The sequence below is a fragment of the Musca domestica genome, unplaced genomic scaffold (assembly GCF_030504385.1).
Source record: "Musca domestica strain aabys unplaced genomic scaffold, Musca_domestica.polishedcontigs.V.1.1 49, whole genome shotgun sequence".
Taxonomy (NCBI): Eukaryota; Metazoa; Arthropoda; class Insecta; order Diptera; family Muscidae; genus Musca; species Musca domestica.
This window is the reverse complement of record NW_026712344.1, coordinates 7,291,215-7,314,941: the sequence shown is the minus strand read 5'-3', so window position 1 is coordinate 7,314,941 and position 23,727 is coordinate 7,291,215. Positions and strand designations below refer to the sequence as shown.

Sequence of the window (23,727 nt, the reverse complement as noted above, 5' to 3'; positions counted from 1 at the left end):
CTTTTAATGTATTTGTGATTTGCCTGGGATTGAAAACATTCGCGGTTTAGTGATATATTTCCTATTTTCTTACATAAAAATTAGGGTCGGGCCGATCATTTGATACCCTACAAAACCACAATTCACGGTGAAATCTCCGAAGATCTAAAACCCTTTTGACTTCAATGAAGATTCCTCCTAGAATATCGAATGTAATTGCTATTCCTTTAGAAATTGTTCTTCCTTAAAATTGTTGTCCATTTCACAACCGATGTCCATCCAAAATGCTAGACTTCAGCGCCTTAGTTGAAAACTATAGGGCGACTGCTACCTATATGCAATATTCCCTCTGCCTTAGGACAAAAAAATATTACAAAATGTAAAATTTAATATTTTAAGTCCAATTGAAAAAATCTGGTAAAAATATTATAAAATATTAAAAAAAAATATTCACATTTTTATTAACATATATTTACGAAATTTTTGTAGATTTTATTTTTTTTATTTTTTATTTTTTTATTTTTTTGGTTGGCCAAAATGCCATTCTGAGCTGGTGAGAAAAAAGGTCCAGCCTTTATAGAATTATAAGCGTAGTAGCTAACGTACCTTTCTTTTATACATTTAAATTTTACATATTTTGCCATATATCCGATATCTTGGCTATAATCATCAATTAATGGTCAGAAGTGACTTTAATGTAGATTTGTGTTTTCGCCGGGACCAAAAACATTCGCGGTTTAATGAAAATTTTTGCATTTTTGTACACAAAAGTTATGGTCCATTTCACCCCCTTAATATTATTCCAAGATCCAGCAAAATGGTAAAGTTCTGCCCTGCCCAAAACTCTCCGCGTCGATTGGTCTAAAATTTCGACCACTTCAACCCGATCATTGTGATCATCTCCAAATGCAATAGGAAGATCCATAGGAATGTATCCTATATACAGGACCAAAAATTCGAGGTGTTACATACTTTTTGGGCCAATCAAACTCACAATACACGTAACACATAGTGTTGTAGGTTGTCAAAATACACGATTATACCTCTTACAGCCCATCTAATAATAATTATAAAAATCATGATTCTACTTCTCTACCTCTAAAATTATCTTTAAAAATCCACAATTGTATCTTTTAAAGTCAGTCCTTCCAAAATATTTATAATAGTCCCCAATTGTAGCTCTTATAAATGTTTATAAATAATAATAAAAATCCGCGATTTTACTTTTAGAGACCTACTATATTAATATCCACGATTGATCGTAACATACATAATATAACTAGCCATGGGAACAAACAATGAATTTATTCCCATAGTATTCTTCAGTTCTAACAATTTATCAATTAAAAGTCTTAAAAAAAGCATTTAACTTATATAATATGGCGAGCCAACACAAATATATTCTTATATTTCCAGGGTTATTGATCGGAAGAATTTCCATAAATCCATAATTGTGGATACGAATGGCTGAAATAAAATGTACGATTATAACTCTAATAGTCCAAAAAAAAAAAAAAAATAAAACAAAACAAAAATTATGTTTTTGAGTGATTACTACTATTATAGCTCCGATAATCCAAAATTCAGATCAGCTCTTCAAACAGTAATAGGTACGATAATGTATATGAAGGATTGTTTTCAAATCTACGATTATGGCTTTGAGAGTCCTTTCAAACAATTTTATTCATTTTGCGCCTGAAGAACAGTCCTTTAGAGGTACCTTTAATAACATCTATGATTATGGATGTGACGGAGGCAGGAGCGTACGCAGAATGGTGGTACTGTCTCCTCTAAAATGACGACCTTTCTGCTAAATTTTTAAATTTTTGATAAAGGGAACAGGGAACTATAGAACGGAGGATATATTAAGTTTGTCATTCTAGCTTCCGAACGAAATGAAGTAGGTTGATAAAATTATACTCAAATGTATATTATGTGTTCAGGACTTTTGGTATTGCAAATGGACCATGTGGGTCCACGTTTTGGTATAACCCCCATATAATAGACATTATTCACAGAAAATGTTTCAAAATTGTCTATTCAGGTCCATGTTTTGGCGTAGCCCATATATAATAGTACCTCCTTATATTCTGATTTGATGATTTTAGCTACATTATTCACCGATTTTTTTTTTCAAGTTCCGCATTTTAATATTGTAATGACTTATGACAAGAGTTGCCTATACAGGTCTACTTTGTCTTATAGACCCTGAAATAATGGCTACATTCGGTATTCAGTATTTTAAGGGAATTTTTAACGGATTTTAATTTTTTGGAAAATTGCCAAATTCGTTCCAAATGGTGGAGGGCATTTAAAGTTCGGCCCGGTCGAACTTACAGTTTTCTTACTTGTTTTTGTTATAATTATGCTGAATGTATTCGAAATGCATCCCTGTTTACGATAATGGATCTAAAGAACCTTTTGCGAATACCGATAATAAGGTCTTTCAAACCTATTCGCAAGAAAATGGTTATATCTCCGATAGTCCCTGACAATAAATTATTTAAAAGCAAGAGATATGGATAAAGTACACCTTCATAACATGTGCTTTACAAACAAATATTCATATTAATGTAAGGAATTTCCAGAAATATACAAACAATTGTCCTATTAAATTATATATATAAAAAAAACATAACGTTTTTCACATCTGTCTCACAGTTCACGTGTCTGCATGTCTTGAATAATACCACATTGGAAACTCAACTTCCATTTCGAACAACATTTTTTATTTTTGTTTTACGACCAGATGTGGAGCTACAGAACACAACAGGGGTTATATCAGAAGTACTGCAACCTTCAGAGTTTCTTTTTGTTTGCAAATGAACAGAAAACATTCGCATTCAGGGCTGATAGGCCCAACTAAAGGTTGAATGAATGAAATATTAAATTAAAAATTGTCTGCATTTTTTTATTTTCATTTTTTTTATTTTTGTAGTGGCTATGTTTTGCAAAGAATATTTTCATTTAGTTTAACATACATTTCCAAGACCAAGGAAACGTAAGCACTTCAAATATCTATATTCATGCAAAGTATTAATTGCTAAGGATAAATTAGTTTATTTTTATTTTAAAAGTAATATGTTAAATATGCTATAGTATCATTCAACAAAGTTAACAATTACATATCAGTGAAAAAAGTTTGTGGAATATTTTTGTGTTAAGATATCAAGGTTATTGCCATCATAGGTACATTTCTTATAACTAAATTGTCAGCGAAAAAATCTGAATACGTTGTTCCACAAGTTCATAATGAACACTTGTTGAGAAAACGTTAACTATTTAGTGGCATCAGTCTTATTACCACATAAAGAATTTTACTAATATAATGTCTATTGCAGACAAAACTACATTCATCCGAAGATCCTATTACAACAGACACATCCGAACCAAAGTGTATTTACTACACTTCACGTGAGCGGTCACAAACATAAAAGGAGCGAATTTGAGCATTTGAAATTGGACACATGCCGCCCTTTTTTTATCTGAATTACCTACCCAATTGGTGTCATTTAGATGCACATATCCAATGTTACATCAACAATTTGCAAGTTTCCCAAACGGGTACTATGTTAGGTATCTTTTGTGTATAAAGCGAATTATATCCGGAACCATTTGTACCTTTTTACTAAAAATTACGCATACGAAAGAAAACTCCTTCATTTTCAAATTAGTTTTTAGGTAAAAGCGTGTTATTTTTGGTATCACCCTAACATTACTTTTATTTTGATTCCAAGCAAATAGGATAAAGTTTGAAATTCCGTTTGTAATTCCTCGAAATAAGTATTTTAGACGCCACAAAATATATATGTATGATCAGCTTTAAATATTATGCCGATTTACTCCGTCCATTCCTCTGATGAAATTAAGTCAAAATATGACTCAAATGTACTCTAATTCCGTAGAATAATTTGTATTTAAAATAGACGATATAGATCCACGATTCAGTACATAACGATACTGTCCGATTTAGAGTAGTGATGATATTTCTCAACAGAATTTGCTGTAAATTTGATATTTGAAGTTAGAAACGGCTATAGCCTCCTATTTCAGAAAATTAGCTTTACAGGTTCAAGTTTTCGTATACGTATGCAGGGTGAGATTAAAAAACTGCAACCAACTTCAGACAGCTGTCATTTCTAAGTCACTCGTCCGACGGCTGTTGAAATTATTCCAGTGACAGTTCATTATATTGTTTATAAGCGTACAAAACCATTTTGGTGAGAATTGTCCCGAAAAAAAGTTATTTGTGATGGAATTAAAGCGTAATAGTGTGATTTCCTTATATTTGACTGGAAAACCATAAGTGGCTATCGTTAAAGCACTTCAGCATTTAAATGTGAATAAATCGTTTGCGTCTCGTATCATCGCTCGTAACCGTGATACTGGTAGCCTGACGTCAAGGAAGTGGACGGAAGAAAACAGCAACATCAGCAGAAATGAAAAATATCTCTGGGTAAAGCCAAAAAATGTAAAAACTTGCACCGCCAGAGAAAGAAAATACACTCAAAAGAGCTAAAGAGTTGCTTCGCTTGGCCGAAAGTGGTGAAATGCCGAATTTGGTTTTCTCCGATGAGAAAACATTCGTTGTCCAGCAGTTTGTAAATAAACAAAATGATCGTTTTTGCTCAGCTGAAAATGTGCATCTTCGGTCGGCCACCAGAACTCAAGCGCCGGCCATGGTGATGGTGTGGGCCGCCATAACAGCCGATGGCCGCTCTTCGCTCGCATTAATCGACCGTGGCATCAGAACAAATGCCGAATATTATCGCGAAAATATTGTGGAGGGTGTATTAAAGCCTTTGGCCGCAGAACGTGGACATTCCAACAGGACTCAGCACCATCGCACCTAGCACGCACCACCCAAGAATGATTACAAAATCACGTTCCTCGCTTCATATCCAGCGCACAATGGGCCCCAAAATCTCCGGATACCATCCCGTTGGACTATTGTGTCTGGAGTATTTTGGAAAGCAAGGTTGGCACTAAAAAAATACCATAGTGTCGATCACCTCAAGCAAGCGCTTCGCCGGGAATGGGCCAAAATACCGTAGAGCAACATTCGGGCAGCGTGTGACGGTTTCATTGGCCGTTTGAAGGCCATAAATAGTGCCAAAGGTGACCAATTCGAACATATCTAAACTTTTTCTGAAATTTGATTCTATTTCCGACGTTTTTTTGCTTTCATTCAATAAAAATTAAAAAAAGTAAAAATTATTTTACAGTTTTTTATCTCACCCTGTATCTCGCCGAGCTGAGTCGATCTAGCTATATATGCCCGTCCGTTTGAAATGGGCCAAAAACAGAAAAGAATTCTAAGATGTCCATTTAAGATGGCAAATTTGAAATATATAATCCAAATGGATCCATTATTGCAAGATGATTATTGTTCATTAAGACTGCCGTGAAATGTGTCAAGATACCCATCGAAATACCAATTGACTCAACTCGTCTGGCTTTTATTAGGAACAAACCCATTGAAATATCTGACTAAATTTATCATAATGTTAAATATCGAGGAGAAAGAGAGGTAGTACGTGGACCTGAAAATACCGAATATCTGGAGGTAATTTTATATGGGGCTTATGCGCAATCGTAGGCCTATTACACAATTTTTGTCAGAGTCATAGGTACAGATTAAGAACTTCTCGTATCAGATAATTCTATTGAAAAATCTAGCTGAAATCATCAAAATACCCGAAAATCGGAAGGTACCGTTATATGGGACTATATGATATCGTGAAACTAGACCATTCTCTTTCAGGTGGTAAAGTATCCGAAATTAACTTAGAATTTCAAACAATTCCATTGAAAAATGTGGCTACAATCGTTAAATTACCGAATATCGGGTGGTACCGTTATATGGGGACTATACGATATCGTGGAGAGATATAGCCCATCTTCGAACTTGACCTGCAGGTTATAAAAAATACTAGCTTTACAATTAGATGCCATTTTTAATACCTTTAGAACCAAGGTTTAATAATAATTTTAATAATAATTTTAATTCTTTCGTTGTAGATATTACAATTGTTTAAAAAAAAACTTAATTCAAAGTCGTTATATAAAACATTTAACAAAAAAAATATTATACTACAATTCCCATTTCAAATATATTTTTCTCTTCCTTTGTAGACACAACTCAGGCAGCATTGCGTGATGTAAATTTATTCATTGAACCACCTGCCGTACGACGCAGTCAATCGGTCACATTACGTTGCCTCTATTCTCTGGAGGGTGCACCGCTGTACTCTGTGAAATTTTATCGTGGCCAATTGGAATTCTTTCGTTATACGCCCGGCGAATATCCCAATACAAAGGTTTTTCATTATCCCGGAATAAAAGTCGATGTAAGTAAAACATAAACGAAGAAAATCCATAACAGGCAGAGCAATGTTTAATTTAATTTTTATTCGTGACAAGCCATATTCAATATTCGTATGTATGTAGTATTAAAAGTATTTCATTAAGAATAACACATAAATATGGGCATTTTCATGTGACAAAAATAATGAAAGAGGATGTTATAAATATTGTAATATTTTTGACACTTTAAAAATCAATTTTGTACTACTACTAATATAGTTTCTGAAATAGATTTTAAATTTAGCACAACATACAGTGTGAGATAGAGAAACTGCAACAAAGTCAAACGCCATAATTTTTTTAAGGTTATTGAATAAAAGAAAAAAAAAATGTGGGAATTAGCATTAATTTTTGGAATAAGTTTAGATTTGTTCGAATTGGTCACCTTTGGCACGAGTTATGGCCTTCAAACGCCCAATGAAACCGTTACACGTTACCCATTCTCGGCAAAGCGCTTGCTTGAGGTGATCGACACTTTGGTATTTTTTAGTACCAACCTTGCTTTCAAAAATGCTCCAGCCACAATAGTCCAACGGATTGGTATCCGGAGATTTTGGTGGACATTGTGCGCTGGAGCAAAGAATCTCATTTTATAACCATTCTTGGGTAGCGCGTACTGAGTGCGATGGTGCTGAGTCCTATTGGAATGTCCAAGATCTCTGGCCAAAGGCTTTAATACACCCTCCAGAATATTTTCGCGATAATATTCGGCATTTATTCTGATATCACGGTTGATTAATGCGAGCGAAGAGCGACCATCGGCTGTTTTGGCGGCCCACACCATCACCATGGCCTGCGCTTGAGTTCTGGTGGCCAACCGAAGACGCAAATTTTCAGCTGACCTCTTTCGCCAGCAAAAACGATCATTTTGTTGAATGTTTTCTCATCGGAGAAAACCAAATTCGGCAGTTCACCACTTTCGGCCAAACGAAGCAACTCTTTAGCTCTTTTGAGTCCATTTTCTTTCTGTTGCGGTGTAAATTCTTGCACTTTTTGGAATTTCAATGGCTTTACCCCGAGCTCATTTTTAAATATTTGTCGAATGCAATATTGCGATATGTTCAGCTTACGAGCCATTTCTCGGCCACTGCGACGCGTGTTTCGATCAAGTCGCTTCTTTACTTTCGAAACATTGCTGTTTTCTTCCTTTCTTTAACGTCGGGCTACGCTACCAGTATCACGACAACGAGCGATGGTACGAGACACAAAAGATTTATTCACATTTAAATGCTGGAGGGCTCTAACGATAGCCACTTGTGGTTTTCTAGCCAAATATCACTATCACGCTTGAATAACTTTTTTTCTGGAAAATTCTCACCAAAATGCTCATGTTCGCTTGTAAACAATATAATGAGCTGTCACTGGAACAATTTTAACAGCTGTCAGACGAGTGGCTTAGAGATGACGCAGTCTGAAGTTGGTTACAGTTTTTTAATTTCACTTTAGGGCCCAAGGAATACCAGCATTATTCAATTAGCAGATAGGAAGCCGAATATAGTTTCGAAACTTTATGTGTGTCTAACGCATTAGAATTTGATATGTCATGTATAATTTCTAAAATCGATTTCAGAATCCATCTAAAATACTACGATCTTGCTATGTTTTTGCCTATTTATGCCCGTACTGAATCGAATACATCATACATAATTTGTAGGAGTATGTTTCTGTCAGATATAGAACTAAATATAACAATTTTTCTCTAGTGTAAGAATTCTTTTTTTTATTTTTTTCGTTTAATTTAAAGTCCATGAACATACATATTTTTGTATTTATATTCACATTAAAATAAAGCAAAAACCTGTTTCAGGACAATTTTTCATTCCAATTCATTTTCCTTTTTCTCTTTCTCTTTTACTTTCTTCCACAGGAGAGTGTTTCGAATGCCACTCAAGTTGTTATACGCAACGTGAACTTTGGTTTATCTGGAAATTTTTCCTGTGAAGTTACAGCCGATGCTCCATTATTTTCAACCGCCACAGCATATGCTCAGATGCAAGTTGTCGGTAAGTCTTGTCAACCAGCCAGGCTGCCAGCCATCCAGTTTGCTAGCTAGCCAACTTTTCCCAGTGCCATACAATGGAAAAGTTTCTCCTGCGTATTTTTTTTTTTTTTTTTTTTTTTTTTTTTTCTCACCAACGTAGGTTTTATTGTTGTCCGTCCATGCGCCCTTGTGTAGCTTTAAAACTATTCGTTTGTAAACTGTGTGGGCGAACACAGACACGTGATATGTAGGACACACTCAAAGGAAGGGAGTTATTTTCCGGTTCTTAAAGGGCGAAATGGCGTATTCAACCAACTCAAACCAATTATTAAACACTAGAATCTGGCCTACGACCCCATGAATGTAATTGCTAAACGGCTGGAGACAGTGGAGGTGTTGGTGTTGGAGATGGTGCAAATGGTTGTTCTGTTCACTATTACCCTTGCCATTGGTAGGGATCGCCTTTAAGAATGTGCTGGGTAGTTGTGCTCTTCGTTGGCAGCATTTTAGGCAGAAAATAAAACTTTTAATTGAAATACTTTGTACAAACGGACGAAAAAAAAACAAAAGGAGAAAACAAAAAATAAAAAGCAATTTTTGTGACACATTTAAAAGATTTCACAGTTTTTGGCTGGTACAGCTGCTTCCATGGCTAGCTACCTTTTGCTGATTGCCTACCCACCTACTATTCTCTTTAATTGTTTTGTATTTGGATGCAACAAATATACACGAAAATTGAATTTAAATAGTTTTCAGATTGTTGCTTTCACTGGGGAATTTAGCAAAAGTGAAGTTTCCTCGAATTGGGTACGGTGATTTTACAAACTTTTACTCCATGACTGTTAGGTGTTGGCTTGAGTCCTTTGTTGCTTGTCAACTTTGATTGCTTTAAAATTGGTAAATTAAATTACTCACTAACAAGAGAGAGGCTATCGAGGTACTCAATTGATGAAAGTTAATGAAATAAACAAAAAAAAAAAAAAAGGACATGGATAATTAAATTTATTAACAAAATGTATTTGATTTCCATACAACACCTAGGTTATCACGATAAAAACCCGGAAACTTGAGTTTTCGAACTAATATTGTAAGAAAAAGTAAAGTAGTGCAAGATCTAATAAACGCTAACAGGAAACTTTCAATAATGAATATGCCACTATTTTTTAAAAGCTAATTAAAATATAGAGCCGTTCTTTGGAAAATTGTTATTTAAGGGGTGGCAAGGAAGTATTTTAATTATACGGTCTAGCCAACTACACAACAAGAAAATATAAATTTACTTTTTATATTCTATAAGTTCAATTGAGCCAAAAAGTTTGTAACACCTCAAAATATTGGTCCTGGGCTGGGGATGGTGTCCGTATGTTAATTTGTAATCACGCGTCAGGTCGCAATTATAGCACCTTTCGCACGAAATTTCTTATTAACTTAGGTACAAGGTCTGAATTGTAGATAGGAGAAGCCACATATACATTCCTATGTGCAGGACCAATATTTCGAGGTGTTTGTACCAATCAAACTTATGACACCACATAGTGTTGTAGGGTATAAATAGTTAAATTTTTGCACTGTAATACTGATTCGACATAGTTGGACAGCAACTGATGTTATTTTGAAGATATATCAAAATATTGCTCTGTGGTATTTTGGCCCATTCCCGGCGAAACTCTTAGTGCCAACATTGCTTTCCAAAATACTCCAGACACAATAGTCCAACGGATTGGTATCCGGAGATTTTGGTGGCCATTGCGCGTTGAAAATTAAGCTAGGTACCTCATATTGTGACCATTCTTGGGTTGCGCGTGTTGAGTGCGATGGTTCTGAGACCTGTTGGAATGTCCAAGGTCTGCGGCCAAAATGTTTGCGTGCCCATGGCTTCAATACACCCTCCAAAATATTTTCGCGATAATATTCGGCATTTATTCTGATGCCACGATCGAATAATACGAGCGGAGAGCGACCATCGCTTGTTATGGTGGTCCACACCATCACCATGGCCGGCGCTTTAATTCTGGGAACCAATCGAAGGTGCACATTTTTAGCTGACCTCTTGGCAAGTAAACACGATCATTTTGTTTGTTAAAAAATTTCTGGACAAGGAATGTTTTCTCATCGGAGAAAACCAAATTCGGCGGTACACCACTTTCGGCCAAGTGAAGCAACTCTTTATCTCTTTTGAGTCTATTTTCTTCCTGAAGCGTAGTATTTTCTTGCACTTTTTGGAATTTTAATGGGTTTACCCCGAGCTCATTTTTCAATATTTGCGAATAGAATATTGCGATATATTCAGCTCACGAGCCATTTTCGGCCACTGCCACGCGGGTTTTCTTCCGTCCACTTCCTTGATGTCGGCCTACGCTGTCAGCACCACGGTTACGAGCGATAGCACGAGACACAAAAGATTTATTCACATTTAAATGCTGGAGTGCTCCCACGATAGCCACTTGTGGCTATGTGGTTTTCCAGTCAAATATTAAGAAATCACACTATCAGGCTTGAATTCCATCAGGAATAATTTTTATACCCTACACCACATAGTGGTAAGGGTATTATGTCTTTGTGCATTTGTTTGTAACATGGAGAAGGAAACGAGATAGACCCATAGTTACTTTTGAGAACCTTCATTGAATCACTTTCTGAGTCGATTTATGCATGTCCGTCCGTCTGTCCGTCCGTCCGTCCGTCCGTCTGTCCATGTATTCTTGTGAACAAAATGCAGGTCGCATTTATTATCCGATTGAGATGATATTTTCCAAACAATATTTTTTTGGCCCAAGGACGAACCCTATAATTGGTGAGAATCGGATCAAATTTAGATATAGCTCCCATATATATCTTCATCCGATTTCGGGTTAAATGAGCACCAAATGTCCACTATCAGTCCAAATTACCTGAATTTTGGCACACCCAACCGAGTTCGGCCTAGAAGCAAGTATATCAAATTTTGAGAAAATCGGTTCAGATATAGCTATAGCTCCCATATATATCTTTCATCCGATTTGATCTTTAAGTCCCTCACATTCCTACTATGCACTCCACAACCGTGATATTTGGTACCAGGTATTAGATGGAGCACAGAAATAGCTGTTTTAAATTTTATCGAAATCGGTTCAGATTTGGATATAGCTCCCATATATATCTTCATCCGATTTCGGGTTAATTGACCACCAAATGGCCAATATCAGCCCAAATGGCCCGAATTTTGGCACATGTGACCGAGATTAGCCTTAAAGTAAATACAACAAATTTGGAGAAAATCGGTTCAGATTTGGATATAGCTCCCATATATATCTTCATCCGATTTCGGGTTAATTGTGCTCCAAATGGCCGATATAAGCCCAAATGGACTGAATTTTAGTACATCGGACCGAATTCAGCCTAGAAGCAAGTATATCAAATTTAGTGAAAATCGGTTCAGATATAGATATAGCAAGCATATATATGTTTCATCCGATTTAGTGTTTTAGTCCCTTACATTCGTAATGTTCACTCCACAACCGTGATATTTGGTACCAGATATAAGGTACAGCTCAGAAATAGCTGTTTGTAATTTTATCGAAATCGGTTCAGATTTGGATATAGCTCCCATATACATCTTCATCCGATTTCGGGTTAATTGTGCACCAAATGGCCGATATAAGTCCAAATGGACTGAATTTTAGTACATCGGACCAAATTCAGCCTAGAAGCAAGTATATCAAATTTAGTGAAAATCGGTTCAGATATATATATAGCAGATATATATAGCAACCATATATATGTTTCATCCGATTTCGTCTTTAAATCCTTCACATTCGTAATATGCACTTCACAGAAATGATATTTGGTACCAGTTATCAGATAAAGCCCAAAAATAATTGATTTTAATTTTATTAAAATCTGTTCCGATTTGGATATGCCTCCCATATATATCTTCATCCGATTTCGTGTTAATTGTGCATCAAATGGCCAATATCAGCCCAAATAGCATGAATTTTGGCAAATTCGACCGAAACCAGCCTATAGGCAAGTACACACATTTTAGTAAAAATCGGTTCAGATATAACTCTAGCTCCATATATGTTTCATCCGATTTGCTCTTTAAGTCCCTTACATTCGTAATATACTCTTCACAGGAATGATATTTGGTACCAGATATCAGATAAAGCCCAAAAGTAGTCGCTTTTAATTTTCTCAAAATCTGTTCAGATTTGGATATAGCACCATATGTATCTTCATTCGATTTTGAGTTAATTGTGCAACAAATGGCCAATATCAACCGAAATGGCATGAATTTTGGCATATCTGGCCAAATTCAGCCTAGAAGCACGGACACCAATTTTAGTGAAAGTCGTTTCAGATATAGCTATAGCTCCCAAATATATCTTCATCCGATTTCGGATTAAATGTGCAGCAAATGGCTAATATTGGTACATCAAATTTAGTGAAAATCGGTCGGATACAGCTATAGCTCCTATATATACCTTTCATCCGATTTGTACTTTAAGTCCCTCAAATTCGAAAAATGTACGATAAAAGAATAATATTTGGTATCAGATGCAGCCAAGAAATATCTTCTTTTTCAGTTTTACAAATATCGGTTCAGATTTGGATATACCTCCTATATATATCTTCATCCAATTTCGTGTTGATTGCGCACCAAATGTCCAATATCAGCCCAAATGTCCTGGGTTTTGGCAAATCTGACCGAATTCAGCCTAGAATCAAATACATCAAACTTGGTGAAAATCGGTTCAGATATAGCTATAGTTCGTAAAATGCACGATAGAATTAGATAGATTTTGATTTTGTACCAAATATCTCATAGAGCTCTGAAATGCTCTGTATAAACCTTTTTACGAGAGCTCTACTAAATATGCATAGTGGTGTAGGGTATCATATAGTCGGCCCCGCCCGACTTTTGAGCTTTCCTTACTGGTTTTTTTTCTGGAGAATTCTCAAAAACATGCTTTTGTACGCTTGTAAACAATATAATGAGCTGTCACTGGAATAATTTTAATAGCTGTCGGACGTTTGCCTTGAAATGACAGCAGTCTGAAGTTGGTTCCAGTTTTTTCATCTAACCTTGTATATGTACCATTTTAGGCGGCTATCTCAATTCGTTCGGTTGGTGGTTTTTAAAACTGAGAGACATGTTTAAATCCAAATTTGAAGCAAATTAAGCATATATATACTTATATCTGGGGGTTTATAGTGAGTATATCGAGGAAATACCAAGAGAATGACAATGTTAATATATCTATATATATAAATGTAAGTTGTGTTAGTTACTACGCTTATAACTCAAGAACCGCTGATCTGATTGTAACGATTCATACAAATTCGGAATTTTCTCTTTTCCGAAAAGGATAATATTCAAAAAAATCGCGTAAAAATGTGATGTATTAACATTTTCATTTTGACTTTTGAAATGTACAATCGTCATGTTTTATTTTGAATATTTTTTTTTTCTATTTTGACTTACTTTTTTCGAATGTACATTTGTAGTGTTTTTTTTATATTTTTTTCTTTTTCTTTTGGATTCGAATATTAATACCAATTTATTTAATTGACTCAATTTCTTGAGAACTGAAATAGAAGCCGGGTTACATTGAAGTGTACTACCAAATTATGTGGTGGCGAAACGGAATAGATGTTATCGAAATAATTTAACGCGGTCACACCAGTTAAGTCAAAATCGCTAAAAAATCATGAAAAAAGAGATCTCATTGCAAAAATTCTCAAATCGGGAAAAGAAATTTACGCAAGGTACAACGCTTATAACTAATGAACGGCTTGACAATTCTTTAATACGACAATAATCCGCCCAATGAGAACTCAAAATGCTATTCATTGGAACTGCTATCAGTGAAATACCGAATATAAAGGTTGCAAATGGTAGAGCGAATTGAACATTTAGGAAAAAAAGGAAAAAAGAAATAAATTCTTCCTAAACTTTCAAGATATCTTAAATCGCTTTTGCAGGTCATGATATATGACCCCCGGATAAGGGTTCAACCCTATTTGAAGTATAGTTTACATTTTAACCATATTTTACTCAAACTCATTTTGGCAAAAGTCGGTAATTTGAGAAGAAACCATCCTCGCAAAAAATGATCACGTTTTGGTATAACCATCATATGGTTTAAGCTATGTTCGGGTGTTCGACATTTTTTTCATTTTTTAGGCCTTTATTTGGCATCTGTGTTTCTAAGAGTGTAAAAAACCTCTTCTCATAATATTTTCAATTTTCGGAGTAGAGTCCATCTTAGTCTTGACCACATTCATCAATTCATTTGGCTAAAAAATTGTATTTAGGCTACTCTGGGGTAGATAAGTGTCCATATAGGCATATATTTGAGTATAGTTCCCACCATAGTGTACTCCCAAATCCACTTTCCCAACCAATGTTTTGTTAGAAAAGAGCAATTATCTTTGACTATTTTGAAATCATTCCACCCTCAATTATGAGGTGGACAACACTAAATACCACGCAGCACGGTATTCTTAACATTGGATATACAAATTCCAAATTACAGTTAATTTAAATGGAATATATTGTTAAGCCCTTTACAATACAAAAAAAAAATGAGCTTCGTTTTCACATGGGGCTATTATAGAAGTAATATATCATATAGGTTTTTAACACTCCGTTATAGCCTATGGCTGGAAAATAGGATCAGGCTATTCAAAATATCTAAAACTGACGGTAGGTTATTATCTATTATAATTTTTGCCATGAATGTTTATTTCTATTAAGAAATTACTATGGAGTTACTTTTCTTATAATAAAAATTATGCCGCTTGCATAATTCAGATCTGTGTTTTATAATGCTTTAAAAAAATATGCATTAAAGACTAAAATAGGGGCCGGCAACGCGGACCGGGTCAGCTAGTCTATATATAAATGTAAGTTGTGTTAGTTACTACGCTTATAACTTAAGAACCGCTGGACTGATTTTAACGATTCACACAAATTCGGAGTTGTCTCCTCTCCGAAAAGGATAATATCCATTTTCATTTCGACTTTTCAAATGTACAATAGTAATGTTTTATTTTCCATTTTGACTTACTTTTTTCTAATGTACATTGGTAGTGTTTTTATATATTTATATATATTAATACCAATTTATTTAATTGACTTGATTTGTACTTTAAGTCCCTCAAATTCGAAAAATGTACGATAAAAGAATAATATTTGGTATCAGATGCAGCCAAGAAATATCTTCTTTTTCAGTTTTACAAATATCGGTTCAGATTTGGATATACCTCCTATATATATCTTCATCCAATTTCGTGTTGATTGCGCACCAAATGTTCAATATCAGCCCAAATGTCCTGGGTTTTGGCAAATCTGACCGAATTCAGCCTAGAATCAAATACATCAAACTTGGTGAAAATCGGTTCAGATATAGCTATAGTTCGTAAAATGCACGATAGAATTAGATAGATTTTGATTTTGTACCAAATATCTCATAGAGCTCTGAAATGCTCTGTATAAACCTTTTTACGAGAGCTCTACTAAATATGCATAGTGGTGTAGGGTATCATATAGTCGGCCCCGCCCGACTTTTGAGCTTTCCTTACTGGTTTTTTTCTGGAGAATTCTCAAAAACATGCTTTTGTACGCTTGTAAACAATATAATGAGCTGTCACTGGAATAATTTTAATAGCTGTCGGACGTTTGCCTTGAAATGACAGCAGTCTGAAGTTGGTTCCAGTTTTTTCATCTAACCTTGTATATGTACCATTTTAGGCGGCTATCTCAATTCGTTCGGTTGGTGGTTTTTAAAACTGAGAGACATGTTTAAATCCAAATTTGAAGCAAATTAAGCATATATATACTTATATCTGGGGGTTTATAGTGAGTATATCGAGGAAATACCAAGAGAATGACAATGTTAATATATCTTATATATATAAATGTAAGTTGTGTTAGTTACTACGCTTATAACTCAAGAACCGCTGATCTGATTGTAACGATTCATACAAATTCGGAATTTTCTCTTTTCCGAAAAGGATAATATTCAAAAAAATTGCGTAAAAATGTGATGTATTAACATTTTCATTTTGACTTTTGAAATGTACAATCGTCATGTTTTATTTTGAATATTTTTTTTTTCTATTTTGACTTACTTTTTTCGAATGTACATTTGTAGTGTTTTTTTTTATATTTTTTTCTTTTGGATTCGAATATTAATACCAATTTATTTAATTGACTCAATTTCTTGAGAACTGAAATAGAAGCCGGGTTACATTGAAGTGTACTACCAAATTATGTGGTGGCGAAACGGAATAGATGTTATCGAAATAATTTAACGCGGTCACACCAGTTAAGTCAAAATCGCTAAAAAATCATGAAAAAAGAGATCTCATTGCAAAAATTCTCAAATCGGGAAAAGAAATTTACGCAAGGTACAACGCTTATAACTAATGAACGGCTTGACAATTCTTTAATACGACAATAATCCGCCCAATGAGAACTCAAAATGCTATTCATTGGAACTGCTATCAGTGAAATACCGAATATAAAGGTTGCAAATGGTAGAGCGAATTGAACATTTAGGATAAAAAGGAAAAAAGAAATAAATTCTTCCTAAACTTTCAAGATATCTTAAATCGCTTTTGCAGGTCATGATATATGACCCCCGGATAAGGGTTCAACCCTATTTGAAGTATAGTTTACATTTTATCCATATTTTACTCAAACTCATTTTGGCAAAAGTCGGTAATTTGAGAAGAAACCATCCTCGCAAAAAATGATCACGTTTTGGTATAACCATCATATGGTTTAAGCTATGTTCGGGTGTTCGACATTTTTTTCATTTTTTAGGCCTTTATTTGGCATCTGTGTTTCTAAGAGTGTAAAAAACCTCTTCTCATAATATTTTCAATTTTCGGAGTAGAGTCCATCTTAGTCTTGACCACATTCATCAATTCATTTGGCTAAAAAATTGTATTTAGGCTACTCTGGGGTAGATAAGTGTCCATATAGGCATATATTTGAGTATAGTTCCCACCATAGTGTACTCCCAAATCCACTTTCCCAACCAATGTTTTGTTAGAAAAGAGCAATTATCTTTGACTATTTTGAAATCATTCCACCCTCAATTATGAGGTGGACAACACTAAATACCACGCAGCACGGTATTCTTAACATTGGATATACAAATTCCAAATTACAGTTAATTTAAATGGAAAATATTGTTAAGCCCTTTACAATACAAAAAAAAATGAGCTTCGTTTTCACATGGGGCTATTATAGAAGTAATATATCATATAGGTTTTTAACACTCCGTTATAGCCTATGGCTGGAAAATAGGATCAGGCTATTCAAAATATCTAAAACTGACGGTAGGTTATTATCTATTATAATTTTTGCCATGAATGTTTATTTCTATTAAGAAATTACTATGGAGTTACTTTTCTTATAATAAAAATTATGCCGCTTGCATAATTCAGATCTGTGTTTTATAATGCTTTAAAAAAATATGCATTAAAGACTAAAATAGGGGCCGGCAACGCGGACCGGGTCAGCTAGTCTATATATAAATGTAAGTTGTGTTAGTTACTACGCTTATAACTTAAGAACCGCTGGACTGATTTTAACGATTCACACAAATTCGGAGTTGTCTCCTCTCCGAAAAGGATAATATCCATTTTCATTTCGACTTTTCAAATGTACAATAGTAATGTTTTATTTTCCATTTTGACTTACTTTTTTCTAATGTACATTGGTAGTGTTTTTATATATTTATATATATTAATACCAATTTATTTAATTGACTTGATTTCTTGAGAACTGAAATTGATAGCGGGTTACATGGAAGTGTAGTACCGAATTATGTGGTGGCGAAACGGAATAGATGACATCGAAATAATTTAACGCGGTCACACCAAAAGAAAGATAATTATTAATTAAAAGATAATTACTTTTTCAAAATCGCTAAAAAATCACAAAAAAGAGATTTCATTGCAAAAATTCTCAAATCGGGAAAAAATCGAAAAAATTTTCAGTGGAATCGAATTTTAAAATAATAGTAAGGGTCTTTAAACATTTGTTGTAATAAATCAACGAACAAGTTGAAGATTTTTTAAATTTGTTATTCTTCTTTTGTCATTTTTTTCAATTTGTATTATCATATTGAATTCAGTGGATTTTTTGTGAACAAAATAAAAAATAATTTTGCACTATATACAATTTTTCACCAAAAAATGAAATAAGTGCGAAATACGACGTTAACGGACATCTACCTTTCAACTCCAGGGCCTACATCGTGGTTCAGATGGAAGATGCGATCACATTAAAACAACCAAAAATGTCAGAAAAAGCCTAATGGAGCTCATTTCAAGGCGTGGACCTACTTCTTTCATGTAACAATAATCCGTCCAATGAGAGCTGAAAATGCAAAATTCTTTGGGAGTACAATAAATGAAATACCAAATATAAAGGGTGGAAAATAGTAAAGCGAATGAGAGTCTTAGTAAGAAAAGGATTTCTAACCTTCCAGAAATTCTTCACAAACATTCAAGATACCTTAAATCACTTTTGCAAGTCATGATATCGATCATAACTCACGATAAGCTACAATCCCGATTTCATATTTATATAACCATCATATGATTTATGCTATTTTTGGGGTCTTGGCCACTTTTTTCATCGTTTGGCCCTTATTTGGCATATTTGTCTCTAAGGGGTTAGGGAACCATCATACAGATAATTGCCACATATGAATTTATTTAAGTAAAGTCCCCACATTGGAGTATCCCCAAGTCCACTTTCACATCTAATGTGTTGTCAGAAAAGAAAATTTTGTATTCTATTGAATTTGTAACTCCCAAGAGAATATTGGTTGGAAATGTAGATTTGGGATATACATTTATATGAAATAAATTGTGGAAACATGAACAAATTACAAATATATGAAAATAGCACGGGACCGAATATTTGTTGAATCGTCATTGAATTATACTATGATGAAAAATATAGTGGATAAAACTATTTTTACTCATTTAAGTCACGTCAAATTTTTTTTCAGTTTGACATGCTATGTTGTTCTGATATATTTTTGATTTGCTCTCTATTTGTCATATTGTATTATAAGGGGTAGAAGAATGTTTTCAATGTAGGTCGATGTCTCGAAGTAGTGCCCATATAAAAGTACCTCCTGATCTTACCATATTTCAAAGGATTTGGCTAAAATGTGTATTTGGGGGGTGAAAATGTTACACAAAAATTTGAACATATCTACAAATTTTAGAAGTTATTCCATATAATAGTACCCCCTCAAGTCAACCTTTTGGCGGACAAATAGACCGACATGGTTAGGGGGACTTCTAAGAACTCTAATGGACAATCTGAGGTGCTAATGGCTTAAAAAAATAATTAACTTTGGCTATTCTTAAATCACTCAGCCCTCAATTATGAGGTGTACAAAATACAGCAAATTCCAAATTACTGCTCATTTGACTGGAAAATTTTTAATTTGATCCCTTTCATGGGGATAAGATTGATATATACTTTTTAATAGATTTGTATAGCACCTCCACACCTTTGAAGCCCACGGTTTAAATATTGAAGCCCACGGCTTAAATATGGGTACAGGTATTTTAAAACTCTTTTAATCGACCAGTCCGCGAACACTTATATCAGTCATATCTGTGAATAAATATGCTTTGACAAATATGCATAATAGACAAGAACTATGGGCCGGTAACGCGGACCGGGCCAGCTAGTTCTCTATATATTCTATATTCTCTACACTTTAGTAATATATTAGACAAAATATAAACTTTAATTCACCTTCTTCTTAAATAATCACTTCCATTTTAAACATCGAACGCTAATTTTTTACCTTTAAGGCCCCAGTTTAACAACTGCCCTAATAATATTTTAATTGCAATAAACATTTTTATATTTTTTTGAACAACTTGATTAAATAACATGAATGACAACACCTTGAAACGACAACAAATTATACATTCTTATGAACTTTACTCATTTCGTGCAATTATTTCCTGTGTTAATAAACAATTCTCTGAAATAATTAATCTCTGTTGACATCCAAACATTCTATGTCATCTCTAACTTGCTAAAGTAAAATTGCAATGAAAAACAACAACATGCTACGAATAATACTGTGCTCTCTCACGCATCGATCGTAATCAACGTGAATCAAGTAGCACCACTCCAAACAACAATTTGCATCATTAGTGTATTTAAGGAGAGCACAAAAATACACACTAAAAAGAGGTCTCACAACAAAATGAGAACAAAAAAATAAAACAAAATAAAAACACTAACAATTATCCTAAATACCAACATGACTGGCAGCAGGAAGTAAGCTTAAAGCTAAAATTATATTTAAGCCAAGGAGAGGCAGAAAAAAAGTAAAGTAGTCAACCAAAGGGAAAAGTAAACAGAAACAAGAAAATGTGCTTAGTTGCGTATAAAAGGGTACAGTGAATTAATTCGTATAAAATTGTAATTTGTTATATGGCACTGTCATTAGAGTCGTGTCAATCTAATTCATAGTTCAGTACACCTGTTGCTCGATGTATGAGTTGTTTCATATATTTCATATCACTCATACGCAGAGTTTTCATACAAACGACCGGAGTCCACGGAACTATGTACATAGCTGTCGGACGAGTGGCTTGGAAATGACAGCAGTCTAAAGTTGGTTGCAGTTTTTTCATCAAACCCTGTATACGTAGCATTTTAGGCGGGTATCTCAATTCGTTCGGTTGGTGGTTTTTAAAACTGAAAGACATTTTTAAATCCAAATTTGAGGCAAATTAAGCACATACACTGGTGGCCAAAACTAAAGCAACTGAAATTACAAGGAGAATGAATGCCCTGTAACTTTTTCAAAAATTAAGAAAATGAGAAAGTTTTTCTTGTTTTAAATTAGGTACTTTATTCACTTTTCCAAAACCTAAAACATAAAACCAAAATTAATTTTTATATAAAAAATAATGTTTGGTAAAGTCAATTAACCCGATTTTGGCTTGGACAAAACAAAAGCAACTCTGTTGTACATTCATATAACCGCTGCAATTTCAGTTGTTTTTACTGTGATATTTATCGCTTTTTGCTACCTTCGACAATTTCGCTTGTCATAAATCCTTTTTGAAAAGTTTTTTACAATAGTATGTGTTTTTCTTTTCGTTTTTTTTTGCCCAAAAAATTTTTTAAAATGACTAGAAGCGAATACAGTAACTGAATTAAACAGCAAATTATCAGTGACTATCAAAACAACATATCACAGAAAATAATTTCCGAGAAATATTTCATAAATATTTCTGTGATTTCATAATTATTTCTGTATACTAAGTCGGTTTTTTGAAACTGGATCAGTAGTAACAGTCTATAACCGATGAAGGCCGTGAAAAACTTCAGCCCGTACTAATCCACAAATTGTGAGAGAAATAAAAAACAACTATTTAAGAGTTCAACTGGATTGGTGACAGAGCAATCATTGGATATAAGCTGGAGATCAGTACGTAGACGAGTAGTGGCAGCTGGTCTGCATACCCGTAAGACATCAAAAAACCATTTATATCTGAAAAAATCAAAAAGGCTTTCGGAAACGATAATATTAAGTGGAATCAAGCTCAATGGAAAAAACATTATTTCTGGGATGAGTCTACGTTCAATATTAAAGGCTCAGACGTGAAAAATTTTACGGTGAGAAGCCCAAAAAATGAAGGACTCAAGCCGCAGTGTTGCAAAGGTACAGTGAAGCATGAGGGAGGGTCAAAAATGGCGTGGCGCTGTTTTTCTTACTATGGACTTGGGTCTATCCATAAAATAAAGGAAGTTGTGGATCGGTTTGTTTACAACGATGTGTTGGACATCACGTTGTTCCCTTACGCTGAGTAAAATATTCGGCTGATTTGGGTGTTTCAGCATGACAATGATCCCAAACTTCTATCAAAACTTGTCAAATATTGGTTGCGGGAGTCAAAAATTGATGTTTTGTTATGGCCGGCACAATCACCTGACCTAAACTCCATAGAAAACCTTTGGAGTATCGTAGATAGGAAGGTCAAGCGAGATTCGGAAATAAGTAAACACAACATTTTCTAAAAAATTCGGGGTGCCTGGGAAAGCACACCCAATGATCAAATTGAGCGTGTTATAGATTCAATGCCTCGTAGGTGTGCAGCTGCTATCAAAAATAATGGTTATGCTATCGACTACTAGCCAAAATTTAATTATTTTAAAATAAAAAATCAAAAGTTGCTTTAGTTTTGACCAAGCAAAAATTGGGTCATTTTAGTTTTCCACATATTATTTTTCGTTCAAAATTATTTTTGTATTTTTATTTTAAGTTTCTTAAAAGTGAATTAAACCCCTCATATAAAACTGGAAAAATAATTACGATTTGTTTATTTTTGTAAAAGTTACAGGACATTTATTGTCTTTGCGATTTAAGTTGCTTTAGTTTTGGCCACCAGTGTATATACTTATATCTGGGGGTTTATCTCCATCGAACTAGATTGGCACAACTCCAAGTGTCACACCAAATGGTCAAGTCCAAATCTGTGGGGTGGGAAATTCTGTTTGGGGATGAAAGGTCTTTGTTTTGTCATTAGTCGTACTTCCGCGTTATAGCATTTTTGCCAAGTTAACCAGGAATTTACCCATAGGGTATTTAGTCATCGGTCTAATTTCTATTTATATGAAAGAATTTTTAATTTAGGAATATTTTTAGAGTAATATGTATTTTCTCACTTTTCGTTTAAATTTCTCTTCTCTTGATTTTATCTGCATTTGTTTATAAAATACCCCAAAATGGCCGGCAACTTTAATACAGATCGAACCCATGTCTTCCAAAAAGTGGGAAAACTAAAACAATATAATCTAGAAAAAATTAAAAATATTTCAACATAAATGCAGTAAAAATGTGAACCGTATGAATTTACCAATGAAATTCTTACTCGGCTACAAAAACCTTTCTAACCTCTGGAAAGAATAATCACTGTAGTTGCTGGTAAATAAGCATTACCAACACGAAAGTGAGGGTGTATGCATTTACTTAGTGTTGAACTGCTTACTCACTGTGTGTGTGTGTCACTGCAAGGAAACGAGTAAAACGCCAAAAGGTGTTTGCTCTGTCATCTAAATACAATACAATTTCAATACTTCTATGAATAAGCGACAATGGATGAATGCTTAAAAAAGAAGAAGAAAACATGATAAATAGGGAGGAAACTTAAATGGATGTAGATGGTGGGTGGCTGGGTTGTTGGTGGGCGAATTACGTCGAAATACCATGTTCTCGTAGTTACAAATCGTAACTGCGGACATCTCAAGCATAGACTTTGCGGAAACACTACTATTAGCGTGAAGCGCTACAGGTCATTAGATCTGATATATCAGTAAGATGAGTATACGTTAGCAATATTTCAAGGTC

The 23,727-nt window shown here is 34.3% G+C and overlaps 1 protein-coding gene across 1 annotated transcript in view; it reads left to right on the top strand.

Moving 5' to 3' along the window:
- Nucleotides 1-23,727, top strand: part of LOC101896471 (uncharacterized) — a 189,259-nt gene that overhangs the window by 64,017 nt on the left and 101,515 nt on the right. The window contains exons 3-4 of the mRNA XM_059127989.1: nt 6,115-6,329; nt 8,213-8,348. Of these exons, the coding sequence (XP_058983972.1) occupies nt 6,115-6,329; nt 8,213-8,348 (351 nt within the window). The remainder of the gene's footprint in view (nt 1-6,114; nt 6,330-8,212; nt 8,349-23,727) is intronic.